The sequence below is a fragment of the Mustela nivalis genome, assembly GCF_964662115.1.
Source record: "Mustela nivalis genome assembly, chromosome: 19".
In the NCBI taxonomy this organism is placed as follows: Eukaryota; Metazoa; Chordata; class Mammalia; order Carnivora; family Mustelidae; genus Mustela; species Mustela nivalis.
The window spans coordinates 2,804,991-2,821,701 of NC_139038.1; the positions used below are offsets into that span (position 1 = coordinate 2,804,991).

General features: G+C 44.2%; 1 protein-coding gene across 3 annotated transcripts in view; it reads left to right on the forward strand.

Annotated features, from left to right (window-relative positions):
- SDK1 (sidekick cell adhesion molecule 1) overlaps positions 1-16,711 on the forward strand; it is an 869,284-nt gene that overhangs the window by 514,150 nt on the left and 338,423 nt on the right. For all 3 annotated transcript variants that reach the window (XM_082714190.1, XM_082714191.1, XM_082714189.1), the window contains exon 5: positions 9,580-9,713. In XM_082714190.1, coding sequence (XP_082570316.1) covers positions 9,580-9,713 — 134 coding nt within the window. The remainder of the gene's footprint in view (positions 1-9,579; positions 9,714-16,711) is intronic.

The window sequence follows — 16,711 nt, forward strand, 5'->3', positions numbered from 1 at the left end:
CTCTTTAAATTATTTACGGCTATATTTTGGGCATATCACCATTTACCCTGGCAAATCTGAATTTGCCTGCCCATTTTCTCAGTTTAGACACATCCTAATGTCCAAATCAAATGGTTTTATAAAGCTTTTCCTGGAAAAGTCTGAAGTGGGTAGTTCTTGAGAAAAAAGGATTGTCTGTCTCCAAAGGAAATGATTGCTAATCTTCATAGCCGACCCCAAGCCTCTAATCTCTGCCTCTTGTTAGCAGGAGCAATGGCTGGACCTCATGGGGAAGTTAATTCCTACCAGAGTGACCAAGGAGGCCTGGCTTGTGGGTTCTGGCAGGATATGAGGAGGAACCCCTCACCTCCTGCTTATTCACCTCGGAGGCCTGGGGCTCTCCTGCCAAGCTCTGGTCTGTTGTGGAGCAGTGGTCCTCCCGGTAGACATCAACCCTTGGGACTTTGACAAAGCCGAGTGCATCACCCACTCCATGATCACTGCCTCATTCTGGGCACTGTCTTAGTTACTGGGGAGCCCGACCTGAGTCCTAGAGAAGTGGGCGAGAGAGACAGAAAGGGACAGATGAAAACAGGAAGAGATGGAGACAGAGGAGGGAGGAAGAGAGGATGAGAAGGAGGGAGAGGCATGCACCCAGGCCGGGACGCTCTGGAACACCAGGACAAAGGTTTGTGTCAAATACCGTTCCTGGCCTTGTGCCCCACCAGGTATTGGGAGAGGGAAGGCAGCTAGACTCAGGTGAGGGAACTTGGGTAGGTGGGGTGGAGGTGGGTGCGGTGAAGGGGACCGGGTTAAAGTCTTGATTCCTCTGCTTTCTTTGGGAAAATTCCTTCTCTTCTAATAGCATCTGTTTCCTATCTGTAAAGTAGGGGTGACAACAGTAGCTCACCATTTTGGAGTTGGGGGCATATGCCAGGCATGTCGCTAATCAGTCTTTATGTTATCTCGTTTGTTTCTCATGCCAGTGCTAAGCAATGGATGCCTTTGTTATCCCCACTGACAGACAAGCAGCCTGCTCAGTGCCCACAGCTGGCAGGGGGTGCGGGGGCGTTGGTAGAGGAGGGTCCCCTGCAGTGATGTCTCCATCCACTTCTTGGTCACAACCACCGGGTGCTGGGAGAATCAGCTGTGGCAATGTGCTCAGAGCGCTGAGCACATGCCATGCCCCTGGAACGTGCTCAGAAAAGCCTGCCCCTTACTACTCTGTGGGGCAGGCAGAGCAGCTTGGCAGAGGAGGATGGCTGAAAGGGGCTTCTTGCTCCTTCTGTGGAACTGCATGAAGCCCCAGGTCGTGGGATGAACGGGGGGGAGCCAGGGGGCCCGTTCTCAGGGAGATACATCGAAGACAGACAGGCTCACCCCTGCTGACATGGAACGCGGAGGGACCTGTCAGAACTCAGGGAAAAAAACACGACTGTCCATCTCCCAGCTGTGGCTAACAGTTCTGTTGGATCTGCTGATCCGCACCTTTGGAGTAACTCCCAGTGCGAGGTAAATAATGCAAGGTCTTCTGGGCCCTTAGCCCAGCCTGCGCTCCCGGAGGATATTTTCATTTCGCATTAACAAGGCATGTGGTAAACCTTCCTGAGGGTTTAGTTTAGGAGCCCAGTATTGTAAATACCTCCCAGCCTTATTTATAAATTAGTTGCTCTGTTGACTGTTTTGCCATTGCCCTATGTTTGTTTGCCGGGCTGTGTACGTGAGCCTAGAAGGCTTGTGGGTTGTATGGTGGAGCCTTTGGTTTATACACACAGGCCATGGCCCATACTGGTGGTTTCCAGAAGCAAAGAGTTACAGGAACGTCGGGTATTCTTGTAGATTTATTGTCATCTTCACTGCTGGCAGAGTTCTGTCCTGGAGCACAGGGCTCTTGCCCCACAGTCAGGGGAGTGTGTGTTTCCCTGAAGCATGTGCAGGGGCACCACCACAGAGCAGCAGCTATAATCCTTGAAGCATTGTGACTGTGCCACGGCCACGTGTGCTCTGCAGACACAGCTTTGTCCCTGAATCATCAAAGGCCGTTTAACAAAGAGCAGAAGCTTTTTGTCATAATTACCTTCCTTTAAAGAGAAACTTTTGCCATGACTGACTTGCAAGGGAGAGAACATTCCAGAAGCATTCTGTCCCCCAGAGATCTGCCAGCATTCTTCACTATTGTTTGCTCTTCAAGAAGCACTCTCTTTCATGGCCGTACTCATTGTGCTTGATCCTGTCCCAACGACATGACCCCACACAGGTGATACCATGCAGAGCTAGGTCAAGTGCTCTGCCCATTGCCCCTACTTCTGCAGGAGGGAGAAAGCCTCCATATGCCATGTGCAGAAGGAAGGGAGATTCGGAGAGAAACTGTCTGACTTGTCTGGATGTTTGAATCGCCAGGCTCAGCCTTCCCAGCGTAGCCCACTAAGCGGGGGTGGCTGCCTCAGAACGACTGGTGGTCACACAGGCGCGCACACGCCGGCTGGGGGCCTTCACTGGTGGTTCTTGTGTCCACAGTCTTGGCGGCACCTCACTCTGCAGGCCATCAGTTCAGGGAAGAGTGTCTCAGTTGGCCATGGCAATACACATTTAATTCTGGACTGACATACGTATTGCTTTTATGATGCCATATATAAAGTGAATTTTTTCAGATCTGTCCACTCTTTGGAGAAGCTCTTAGGAGAGCCCCCTCTGGGGAGGATTTGGTTGGGGCCTTTCTGGGTTCTAGACGTCTTTCTGTCATCCTTTTTAACGGTTTCTAGTTTGAGTAGATTTTACGGTCTGGGTCAGAGCCAATGTTTAAGGACCTGACTACACATTCTACACATTATGCTGAGCCTTTTTTCTTTTTCTACTTGTTTTGTTTGGTAGGGGTTAAAAATGAATGTGGCTGGAATTCTTATGCCTGAACTTCAGCTCTGTTTGAACCTTCCGCGGTCAACTTCATTCTTCCGCATATGACCAGGCCAGAATTTGGGTGTGACTTCTTATTCGTGCCCAGAACTGGAACCATTAGCCTAAAATAACAAAAGACCCTGGGTAAAATATTCATTGATTAAAATCCTTTTTAAAAGTAACTAGAAAAACAAATTTTTTAAAAAACCAAATGACTAAACTAGAAAAATAAATACGTAAAAGTAGCTAGAAAACTTAAGAAGCACTGCTGTAAAGAAATACATTTCTCCTGGGCGAAAATCCCGATGGAATAGACCCTTCAGTGGTGTATCGGGTTATCCTGAAATTTCTTTCCTTCTTTCCTCTCTCTTCTGTTGTGCAGTATCTTTCCAAGAGGAAAAGGATGGATTCTGTTACTGACATATCAACAGGTGCTGAGAAGAGGCCAGGGACTTTACCAGCATTAAAGTCTAATATCGTAGGTGTCGCTGTTGGAGTGGGAGACGGGGGGCTGGGTACCGGGAAAGGAGGCTTTTCTGGGCCTTTTTGCTGAAACGTCCCTCTGGCCCCTGTGCACATGGCTTCAGGTCATACTAGCTTCGGATGACTTAATGATATCAGCGACTCGGCCATGTTTGTATGGCCACCTGTTCAGTAAAACTCTAAAAAGTATCTGGTATTTAGCCCTAGAAGGAGGATAGTTGACTACGTTTGTTATCTGACCACCTGCCATCCACACGCACCACATCTGAGATCCGGCGGACACTGAGCAGAGACTTCGTACCAGCCCCACTCCCAGCACTGCCTCATTTGCACACAAAGGCCGTTGTGATGAGTACTGTCACCCCTATTTCATAGATGACAAAACCAAGTAGTGAGCCTGAGGGAACAAACCAGAGCCAGACCTCATTCTAGGCCTCTTGACCCACCCAGGTCATCCTTAATCTGGGCATTTCCAGGACCTCTCTCTCTCAGCACAGAGTACTGTACTTCCCTTGGCCTGGGTCTACCTGTGGACTGACTACCCGTCGTCTGTAATTATCTTGTACTGGCAGAACGAGGGGGTGCTTTCTCTGTAGACCATTTGAGATTTTAATTTGAAGGCAGACCACGTTTTACTTCAACCCACCAGGAAGCAGTCTTGGAGATGGATGAGCTTTGCGCTCTGGTGTCCCTTCTGCTTTTACTCAGAGACAGACATTGTGCACTCAGGAGGGTGTCCCTCTTTGCTTCTCTTTACGGCGCATGGAAGTTCCCTCTCTGCCACTGCTAGGTGAGCTGACCCTGATGCCCACCCAGTGCCTGCTCCTGGCGAGCAGTCTGGGAAGCCCCAGGCCAGGCCCACAGTTTGGGGGAAAGGTGGATGCTTTGTCCTTTGGGGCAGGACAAGTAGGAGCCCTTGACCAGAGGATTTGACTTCCTTCCGTGTCACCTCCAGAAGCAGCCCTCCTATTCCTGAGCTGCTACATGTGTTCTTGATTAGAGAGCCTGGCCTGTCTTTCTAATATGACATCTCATCCACAACATAAGAAGCTGTCACCGGGAAGATAGATGTGGTCAGACCTCCACATTTCCAGCTGCCTCTTTGGCTTCTCTACTCCTCCTTTAAAATTCTGTAAAATACATATTTGGGACTTCTCAGACCTATCATTTTCTTTCTCTGTCTTTTGGGTGTGTTCTTCCCATTAAGCTACATCCTCATGTTCAGGAACTATATTTCCCTATGACTTTCCCTGGACAGTGTTGCACACACCACCGTTGTTTGGTACAGTCTCACTGAATGGTCAGGTGACCCCCTTTCTTCCTGGGTTCCTCCAAAAATGAACAATCACAGAAACTATGCCAATATAAATACGTGCGTGTTTAACACGCTCCATGCTTAAATACTGGCGGCAACTGTGTCTAAGACAGAACACGTGCGTATTGAACAGGCTTCAGATCCAAACAGTTTTAAGGGAGTTATCATTTAGAATTCCTATCCTCTAATGTACCCCCACTTGTGTCTGTAATTAATGGTTCACAGCTGATGTAGAATAGATGGAAGAATTTATGTAAATTTAATTATATTTCCCCATATACTTGCCCTAATGAAATTAACCACACGTCCTATAGGAAAGAGTCTCTGCATGGATTAAATTGAAGTGTTTGGCAAGGCATGGACCACACTGGCAACTAAGCTGGTGGAAAGCTTGAACGGCCCCTCCCTCTCCCTTCCCACTCTTAAGGGAAAGTCAATAAAATGTTTCCTGTTACTTCCTGTAGTTCATAAAAGCACTGAATCTAAGCTCCTTGGGACCTGGGCTGTGTGCATCTTGCTCAGGTTCATATGGCCTCTGCTCTGAGGTAGGCCTGGGAACTCAGATGTAACTACATAAGGAATATGGTTAGTAGATTGTCTTCCTACAGTAATCCGGGCAGTGTCTACCCTCACTTCCCTTCCCCATCCTGGGCAGCTCCGAGGGGGAGGGCAAATAGGGCAGCCACCAAGCTGGTGCTGCCATTATTAACATGTCAGGGCCGCAGGTTAGAAAGCTAGTGTTCTGTATGGCGTTAAGAAAGCGAGGATCTCCGACACTGGCAAGCGGGGCAGGAAGCTCACTTGTAGATATGCCCACTGCTTGCCAGCCTCCATCCCCATACAGCCAGGGCCTGAGCCCTTGGATCTAGGTGTTCAGGGGCATTTTCCCCTCATAGGTGATTTTGATCAGAGCTGATGGTCAACGACTCCAGGGATCGCCTCTGAGGTTTTAACTTCCCTGAAATAGAGAATTCTCATTTTGCCAACTCCCTCAAGAAAATGTTGGGAGAATCAAGTGCAGAGCCCAAAAGCACTTAGAATGTGCCCTTCCAAATGAGTCCTCCTCTGAACCACTGCATCTCAGGACAGCCGATTTCTCTCTGAGAACCGTCCCTGTGTTTACGGTCGGCAGCTAGCAACCCTTCAACCTGCTCCTCATGAGTCTGGCACTCTGCTCTCCCAAGCTTTAGTGAGTTGAACTTTTCATTTCTGTATGATTTTCTTTATTACTATCCAATGGAATTAGAATGTTTCATTTTGAAATGTAGAATTAAAATGGGGGAAGGCTAAGGAAATAATTCCGTACACACATTTATTTTAATAAAGTGAAAATAAAGTAAAAATCTCCTTGACTTAATGCTATAAGATTCCTGTAAGGTCAATGTAAGTTTTAAATTAGTACTTTGGAATTATGTGATTAAAAAAGCCAAATAGTCTGTATGACGGGCAAAGTACTAAACGCATGCCTTGCTTTCATTCTGAAAGTTGTTCTCCTGGTTCAAAAGTGATTTATTGTGGAAAGATATTTTAAAATACAGAAATTGAAAGACAATTAGTTATAATCTTACCACTCAAAGTTAAGTGCTGTTAACATTTATATATATACATACAGAGAGAAACACACAGGATTATTTTCTATGCACCAAGGACACACTCTTCTTTCTTTGAACCCCAAGTGGGTGCTCCTGCCCATGCTGTTTTGTATCTGTGTCAGGATTCATTTGACTTCTGGAAACAGAAACCCTAACTTCAATAAGTTTAAACGTGAATGAAGTATATCACCTTATGGAATAGGAAGCCAGAGAGGATGGGCTGCAGGCTGGTTGGGTCATTGACTCAGTCAAATTATCAAGGCAAAGGACTTAGCTACTTCCTTTTCTCTCTGTCCTGCCACCAACCTCATCAGCTTCATGCTAAGGTTGTTCCCTTCGTGGCCATAAAGTTGCCAAGGTGAACATCTGGACAGCACGCTTCTTCATTCATGTCTGGTGGAGGACATGGCAATCCCGCCCTTCTGTCTGGTGAGAAGAACTTGGGTGTGACTGCCTCAGGGCAAGGACAGTCACCAGATAACTGCCCCAGGCCAACCGGCTCTCACCCGGGTTCCTCTGTCAGTCCCTGGCAAGAGGGATTGGATCACCATGACTGGTTTAGACTGGTTAGGGTCAATTCTCCAAACCAGAGGCCTACTGTAAAATGGTGAGGATGTGGAATAGATGTGGGAAGTCAGCCCCCAGCTCAGTAACCTGATGTTTTCCCAGAATGTTTTACGGACACGTAGGAGATTCACAGGAAAGGATCACTTAGCTTATTTTCTCATCATCTCCTTCACGCTATTGTCTAATGTGCTCTGACTTTCAAAATTCTGTCCCTCCTGCTTTTGTCTACACATGCTTTCCCCAGCGTTGTGAGGGTAGCTGGCGGCCTCTAAGTGTGGGACCTCCTTCCTGTTCTCCAACAGGGGTGAGAGCTCGCCCCCAAGTGTGCTCCTCCCCTTTGTCTAGCCGGGCAGCCTGGGTCCCATGCCACTTCCTCGGGTCTTGCATGTGGTGCCCGTACCTGAACTGGCCTCTGATGACCAAGATCCAAACCTGGTGCTAGGAAGGGCCAGCTTCATGGCATACGTGGCAACCTGGGCCGGGCGTGGGCACAGCAGAATCATCGGGGTCTGTTAGGGAGGAAGACTCAGAATGAATGCATGGTAAATGACCTGCTTCAGTGTCTTTAAAAACTGCTCTGTTCTTAAGCATTATAACAATGATCTGAATCATCTGAATTTAAGAAGAATGTCTTCAGATGGTTCAATTTTCATTTTAAAAACTCAGTTTCTTTTGTATAAATGCTCTGCTCAGAAAGAGTTGGATGAGAAGAAAGAATAAAGTCTTCTGGGGAACTGATCCTCATTAATCTAGTGTTCTCTAAAGTTTTGGCATTTTTGTGCTGTCTTTTTTGGCTTAGACAAGTTTTTCTTCATAAGTTTTGATTTAAAATCATCTAGAAATTAAAACCTAGAAGGGCAAAAAATGAACTTAAAGATACAAATTATAATAGATGTAAACTTTAATATTTTTATTCTTTATGTACTTTTCATTTTCAATACCCTTGAGACAATGTCATAAATAATATAGAGAATTAATAGGCATTTTTGAAGAATAATTCTGAGAGATACTAGGCATATTTGAAATTACTACAGCAAAAATTAGATGTTAGGGAAAAAAGTTATGACATATTCAGTTTTTTAAATTGTACTATTAAATGTGTAACTTAGGTATAATAAATATTCATATTTAATTTTAGGTGCCAGCGTAACATATACTAAAATAAAATGGAACAATTTCTATGGCTCTATAAAGGAATCTATAAAGGAGTCATAAATAATTAGAGTAAAACTTCTTTGAGATATTTTTATGGGACTAAAAATTGAAAAATTGTTAATAGGGAAATTTTCGTAAGTGAGAAAAGAGGTAGGTTAGTCACAGAGACCTCAAACTGCAATATATCCTTTGGAATCCTGAATAAGCAGTAACTTCGTAAGATAATCTTGTATAATGTGCAAAAGTGGAGAGTGTCTAAAGGGGCTTTCCAGAAAGTAGCAAGAAGAAAAAGATTATTATTATAGTAAAATTCAGATTGGTCATGCAGTTTACATTCTTTTTTTTTTTTTTTTTTTTTTTTTTTTTTTTTTTTTTTTTTTTAATGTTACAAGAACAGAGATCTTGCCTGAATTTGGAAGGGCGGCAACTGTCTAGGATTTAAAATGAACAAATAAACATATTCCCTGTAGAGGAACACCCTGTGGGCAGCAACACAGCTCACTCCAGATCCTGGGTGCTTCTGGCATTTGGATAAGAGCTGGGACAAAAGAGTGCTTGGGTGCTCAGAATGTGTGTCTTTCTTGCAACGCCCAGTCCACCCTTTGTATTTTTTTGCTTTGTTAACAAATTCTGCAAATTATAGCAAGAGCAAAGGACTCCTAGGACATTTATTTTCATTGAAAGCTGCTTGGATTTATGGAAGTTATATCTTTGTTACTTTTCTTCCTCTTCTTTTAAATAAGTAGTCTGGTGAGTCTGTGTGTGATCTGCCCAGCAGAGCACTAGTCCACCTGTGGGAAGACAGGTCCTCCTTCTGGTATTGTCATGTTGCTCTGTTACCTTGAACAAATAACTTAACCTCTATGATCTTTTCTATTTCTCATTTCTAAAGAGAAGGTGGTGGGTCAAATGTATCTCTGAGGTTCCTTTTTGTAGCAGAACTGGGGCATACGAGAGGGTCTCTATGATGATGGGCTAGACCGTGCTCTGGAACGAGGGGAGGTGGCCCAGGTGAAAAATGTGCAGTCTTAGCATTAGTGGTTATGGGAAAATCAAGTGGAAGGGGTCAGCACTGCCCATTGGCAACTTTTCTTCAACCCACTAGTTGAGAAATAGAGGTACAGAGGCTCTAATGAGGCTCCTTGGGAGGTGAAGGAAATTGCAGTGAATTCTTTTGCCCCCAGTCCAGGTTTGGGGTGATCTAGCCCTGCATTTGCAAGGTTTGTGACCATTGTGTGATCAAACAGCCCTACTTGAAGGGAAAAGACCAGCTCTTCTGGATTTTCTTCTAACTTGTTACACATTCCCATAGGAAACTTTGAGTTTCAACATACCTTAGATATATCTGTTCCAAAATGTTGTCTTCCTCACAGCCAAGGGTCAGAGGGTTCAGACCCTCCCCGCAGGAGTGTGAACTGCGCAGGAGACTTAGCCAACACCATATTCCTGAGGTCTGCCTGTACGCTTGTTTTTTTATCCTTCTAGCTTTTCTGTATCTGGGACATTCCTTTCTAGTTGGCCTAATAAATTAATTTGCCTTACGAACAAGAAGTCCCATGGAGTGGTTTTGACTCTGTCTCTTGTCTGACACAGAGCCATCACGCTGGAGAACCAACTGGTAATCCTCGCCGCGACCGCAGGTGACGCTGGGGCTTACTACGCGCAGGCCGTCAACGAGCGGAACGGGGAGAACAAGACCAGCCCCCTCATTCACTTGAGTGTCGCAAGTGAGTTCTGAAATTCCGAATGGTAATTCTGAAAGTGAAAAAAATCTTGATTTAATTAATATATGTCTCATGGGATATTTCGCAGTAAATCCCTCTCTGAGATAGTGGTGATGGTTTAAGATGGATTCAGTGCCAATAGTTGCTTTCTTTGAAGTGGTATGCAGAAAACAGAGCACAACAGATAATTCTGACTGTGAGTTCTTATCTGAGTGGGGATTTAAACTATTTTTGCTTCCAAGGACTTTGACTGCATACTGTTTTGAACAACAACAAAAAATCCTGATTTATGAGGAATTGTAACTATGAACCTTCTTTGGGACTAGATTAAGCATAGTTTATATAAGTTTAATTTAAAAATAAGATCTTTGAGAAAATACATATATGCTAAGTTGCTTTAAAATTAACAGTATTTCTTTTTTCAAATTTTTATCTATTTATTTTAGAGATAGAGAGAGAGCAGGGGGGCAGAGGGAGAGGGAGAGAGAGAATCTTAAGCAGGCTCCACACCCAGTGCAGAGTCTCACACAGGTCTTGCTTGATCTCATGACCCTGAGATCATGACCTGAGCCGAGCAAGAGTCAGATGCTTAACTGACTGCATCACTCAGGTGTCTCAGATTAACAATATTTCTTAATTTTAATCAGCTGACCATTTTTTTCCTACCTGATTTAACTGAATAATGAAGAGAACACAAATTACAGTTACACCTTTAGTTTATTTAAGGAAATTTTACTTTGAGGAAACTAAGTTTGAGGAAACTCAGTTTAAACATTTGGCCTTTAAAAGAAGGCTCTAAAAAGTCTACTAGCTAGAACTGATTGCTGCAGCAGGGGGAAATGGCCAGAAGCAAGAGCTCTGGGCTATAGGAGATTAAAATGTGCATCTCTCAGGCAGATCACCAGATGTTGGCAGCGTGAAGTTTCTTGGGATGAAATGCAATGACACTGTTCCTAAGAGCATACAGTTGGGAAATGCTTGTAAATTTCAAAACTTGATCACATCAAATAAAAATGAATTAAATGGGTTTGTCTGTGTAGTAGTAGATGTTGTCTCTTTAGGAAACACCTCGAAGGGCAGCTTTTCCCTACAGGTGGTTTGGAAAGTCTCATGTCATACATAGGATTGGATCACAGTGTTCAGTGTTTGCTCCTCGTGCTCCCTGAGGGATATGATTATGTGAAGTTGAGTAGACTGACTGGGTGAATGTCTCTAGCAAACATGGGGCAGGAGACCACAGTGTGCTGCCACGGGCCTGTCACCTTCCTGGTAGGTGCTCCTCAATGGCCGTCATCCTGCCGTCAGCACCTCATTCCTCGGAGCTGAATCCTGGTCTCCAGAGCACAGACTAGGTGCAGACTGGGCTGTCACTGTGGCCTTTTTAATGCCTTGGAGAGTTATGTGCATTGACTGAATGAGGGCTTCACAAAACACAGGCCATGATGTGCTATTTAAAGGACCCTTTGAATCATAATAGAAACAAATGTGACTTACCAAGATTTTTTTCAATATTGATAATAAAGGATGGAAATTATATTATCAAATAGATTGATTACTTTAGTGATTTCTGAGCTTTACAGTTAGAGCCATTTATTCTGGTTAGAAAATTGATTTAGCACTCAATTGTAATATATATACCAGGATAATAATTGGTCAGATTGGGAGAATTCTGGGTCAGAAACAAGGAAATTGACCTTAGCCAGTTGGAAGAGGGAGGAAAAAATCATCTGGTTACCATGATGCTACTATCACAGAGCTGTGGAATAGTCTGTACCTGTAGTTTCCCCCATGCCCATTCTAGAATGGCCAGTAGGAAATAAAACTAATACAATGAATTTGCAAGTCGCCATCCTAATGCAATACCATGGTGTTAGGTAATTGGAATATGTAAATTCTTTTCAATAATTTCAGTTTCTACTCCAACCAAGAAGTATATTGGAAACAGCTCATGAATATTATAATTAACTGCCTTGCATTTTGCTCCCTTGTATATTTTTATCTTTTCATTGGCACCAGGTAAAATGTGTGGACGGTGAGATAGAAAGAGGTTGATGATGTGGATGGACTTATTGTAAATCTTGGGAGAAAACCTGCATATTGTTTCCTTATATATTCTTTGCTTTTTATTTGGGACCAAGTAACGTGCGAGGAATCAGAGGGTGGAGGAAACAGCCTTATTTTGATTCTCAGGATAACATTCTGTTGACATATTGGATTTAGCTAAAAGTTAAATGGCACTCTATTATGCATTTTCTCACTGAAAATTCTACTTTGAAACCTCTAAAGACGAGAAATACTGATAAATCTGTAGACATCCCCAGAACTGTATGTGTAAGGGCTGCTCCTTCTGGATCACAGCAAATGCTTTCAGCAGCAGATCCCGCTCTCAGGTCCATGGCCAGCACCTGGTGAGGCCAGGGAAGGGGGACATGAAACACCTCTGGGCTTATCATGGGGTTAGGTGTCCTCAAGACCCGTCCGTGCTCGTGGTAGGACATGCTGTGTGCTGCAGACATAGATATCTTGTTTTTTTTTTTTTTTTTTTCTGATGGAGGCTTTGTAAAAACACCAACCAAGACTGATGACATTTCTTAAAAACTTGCCAGCCAGCATTTTTGAAGAATCAAAAGGTATTATCGCCCATTATCATTTAATGAAGATAAATTTTTCTTCGGCAGCAGGAGGCTAAAGTAAGGAAGGTTTATGTAGGGAATACGATTGAGGTGGTCAGGTACTGGAAATTAAATTCCTGGTGGATCGTACTGTAATTAATTTAAAATTGTAGAGCACCAGGCGGCCCCACCTCTTGTTTCCTGTCATAATAATAAGCCATTCCAACTGCAGGACAGCCCAGTGTTGAAGTGGAAGAACACTCAGGGGCCAGCCCTGTCTCAAAACGTCTAAAGGAGTGATGCCCTTAACACCCAGCTAACAGGAGGAAATAATGTATCTTCCCAAACAGTGATGTACTATAGAGCTCAAAACCTCACCCCTTTTTCAGTCTCTAAATGTCTTGGCTATATTTAAAGCTTATAGGCAGAAAAAATAGGGAGAGGATTGAGATAAAAAATAAATAAATCTTTAAAAAAGCATGGCAATTAGAAGGGAAACGCAGCCCCTCCCCACGCTGCCCACTGTTCCGTGCATGTTTAGGAGGTGGTGTTACTGTCTCTTCCCACTTCTCCCCCTTTTGTGGGGCTAAGAAGACAAATTGCAGTGTGTTCTGCACAGACACTTCCTGTCCAGAAGGAGAGGCCATCTCCGAGCTATCCATTCTCCTGCTCCCCAGCGAAAGCCGCTGCCATCTCAGGGCTGGATTCGCTTTGAAGTTTTAATGTGACGTGCAGCCAGCAGATGTTAAGGACGTAGGTGGGACTTTGGAAGCGTCCTGCATGAATTTTTCATAGCCGCTCCCGCAGCTCAGGTGCGCGCCAGAAAAAGAATGGGCTGAGCTCACCCGAGAGTAGACGTTTCTATTCTGAGGTCGAACCCAGGCAGGCTTTATAAACCTGTCAACCTGCTTTCGGTTTTCACTTTGAAGATTTTACATTGAGTGAACTTTGGTGGATCAGATCTTCTGAACTGAATTAATACGTGAATAAGAGTTTCTTCTTAAAATCAGAAAAAAAGGGTAGAGTCGGGAGATGAGAGGAATTCTGCAGGATGATGAGTCCATCGTTGTGCAGACGCCACTATGCACGCCTTGGCACGTCCTCGGTCTGACCCAGCGTGTGAGATGGCCAGGGTAATGAGAGCCTCTGGTGGGGAGGAGGGTTGAAAAGGAAGCGGTGCCCATCTCCTTCCCGTGTTTCCACCTCTTTCGTTTTAATGCCTCCTCTTCAAACCACATCCGCAGATAGGATATCATTTCAGCCGATCCTCCTTCAGGCTGACAAACCCTTGCTTTTCATTCTGAAGACCACTTAACATTCTTTTGTCCTCTATAATGCTAATTTAAGTGCAGACCTCATATATGTGTAGGAGTTGAAAGTGGATTCCTGAGAACAATGTCTAGGAACAGGCGTCTGAGAGAACCACCCAGTAAAACACGGCTTTTGTGTGCCCAGATAAAATTCTCTCGCATTTTCTTTCTGCCTTAGATATTTCTGGGAGAGGGCGAGGCAGAAGACTTTCAAGTGTATCCTGACATGGGTTGGATTCCCAACGCAATAGGAATGGTTGGCAATATTACTGGAAGCCTGTCCAGAGACAGGGTCCACACCACACATGATGAATTTAGAATACAGCTATAGCTTCATACACTGGGCGGAACTTCACGGCCAGAATTTTCAGAAACATAAATAGAAAGTGTACTTTATGGTAGAGTAATGAGTTAATTAATCATTTAGGATGTATCGAACCTTCCAAGGGGGCTGTGTAATGAAGCATAAGACATTCTCTGGTCCCGGCATCCTGGAGCTGGTTATGAGCAGAATGGAGTGTACCCTGGGGTCCCTAGAGCAATTCCGTAGGTACTCCATCGGTAAATAAGCCTTGTGCGTTCACCCCTCATACGTGCATACTCAGTTATTTATAAATTAGAAGCACGTAACTATCCTACAAAAGCGACGATGGTGAAATAAATGCTATCTCAAGTAACTTTCTCATCAGCAACATCTCACTAATCTCAAAAATAAAACAAGTTATGCTACCAGCAGAAGTGGGTTTATTCAGGAATAATAGAGTATCTAATTCAGGACAAGCAAACTATGGCAAAACCATAGGCAAGTTCAAGAAACAAAACAGGAGTGTTATTTTTGGAGAGCAAGGAGAAAGTTGCAGGGGAATTTGAACAAAAGTCTGTTGGAGAAAAGCAAGAGTTCGTGGTGATGACAGTTCCTCATTGGCTGAGTTGCAGGAGTGGTTTGTTTCTTTTTGTTTTGCTCTGTTATTTAAAAAGACTATTTATTTGTTTGAGAGAGACAGAGAGTGAGCAGCAGAGGGGCAGGGGAGAGGAGAGACAGAATCCCAACCAGACTCCCCTCTGAGCGCAGAGCTGCATGCAGGGCTCAGTCTTACTACCCTGAGATCATGACCTGAGCCGAAACCAGGAGTTGGATGCTCAACTGACCAAGCCTCCCAGGCAAAGGCATGGTTGACTTCTTGAAGGAGATGCATTACATGTCCTTCCCTGTTGGGGCCTGGAGTTGAGGATTCTTTCCTGGTCTGCATTCTGCTTGGGTCTGTAATTGACAGTTCCTCCTGTAATCGAGGGCAAGCATGGGCTCTCCGCTTCCAGCCCTCCCTTCCCACTCCCTGAGCCCACTTTAGTGAGGTTCCCCTTTATTAACTTTCAGATTCATTTGGTCTTTAGTTCCTAGTGTCTCATGGCACAATAAACACTTTGTGAGTGGTCTTCCGGATGATGGTTTAGTTTTTTGGACAAATTCTTGTGACATATGTTTCAGGAGAACTATTTATCTGGTCCCGTTGCCTACGAAGAGCCTGCACAGACAGCGCAGACCTGCGTGCTGCTGTCTGTCATCCTCATTCGTGCTCCCCTCGGAGCACCTTGACTCTGAACTTCTTCCCATGGTCACTTTCATCCGCATATCTGTTCTGTGAGAGTTAGTTCAGTTAAAACCAAATACAGTTGACTCCTGAAGAGCACAAGTTTGAACAGCATGGGTCCTCTTCTACGCACAATTTTTCCAATATACAATACAGTTCTGTAAATGTATTTTCTCTTCTGTATGATTTTCATAATAACATTTTCTTCTCTAGCTTACTTTATTGTAAGAATATAGTATATAATGTATTCAACCCACAAAATGTATATTAACTGACTCTTATGTAATCAGCAACAGTAGGCTATTAGAAGTTAAGTTCTGGGGGAGTTTTGCACAGATTTTCGGCTGTGTGGGGTGCAGCAACCCAAACCCCATGTTGTTCAAGGGTCCACTCCACACAAGGACGCTTACCTGTGGCAAGTTCTGAGAGCCTGCAGATACAAACACATCTGTGCACCTTCTTGAAAATGAACATGTTTAGCTCTCCCCCCGAGGTCATGTACATTATACTGTATGACATGAGGCCATCCCCCCCAGAGATGTGTTTTGTGTAATAAATGGTATTAGTGAAGATCAGTTTTCTTTTTATGGTTCTGGTTTTAAAAACAGATAAAAATGCCTGTTCTCACATTTGTTTCTGAACCACAGATGTATGTTTATATGGATTAGTGACAGGTTTAGAGTCAAGTAGAACTGGTGATTCCCAGCCAGACTTCAGCTTAAAAGAAAAAAAAAAAAAAAGCAGAAACGAGGAAGGCAATAATAAGTCCATAATTCTCTCCACAGCCCATGTAACAAAATTGCATTATCTGTTCCCTACCCCTGCCATCGCCCGTCTTCTCTTCCCACACTACCCATCTTTTCCCTTTCTGGCCGTCTTCAGTCCAGTCTCCCTTTTCGTGGATGTTAGGGAATCAGGTTCAACTGTGAATTGTAATGTGCCCTAAACCTTTGAATGAATCAGGAATAGTCCCATATCCCCAATCTCCCAAAGCAGCCATCTTCACACCGGGCGAGGCAGACCTCTCAGGGGACACATGGATTTCTGCGGGGCAAACAGGCCATAGACCTTTCAGGGAGTCTATTTCCAGGTGCTTTCTTGGGTTCTTCCTAAAACCAGGTGTGTGTGCTGAATCCCAGGGGCTTTCTGCCCCAGTTCCCCCCTCACAGGATTCGAATCACACACATCCTGAACCTTTAATACAGGCCTTGTGTGAGGGCGTAAATCACCAGACGCCAAAGGGAGGAAGAATCCTAAATATCAGTGTCAGAGTTGTGGATGTGAAGAGCTCTAATAGTGGGGAAATAAATCATTTTATAAATTAGGTATTTTCACTTTCTTGCTGTCCACCAAATGAGGCAGGACCCACACACATTGTCAGCTGACATTTTATTACAAATAATTTGGGAAGATTGCTAACACAGTACAGCACCAACTTGTAGGACAGGAAGACATTTCCAGCTCTTTCGCAGTTTGGGGTGGGGTGGTGG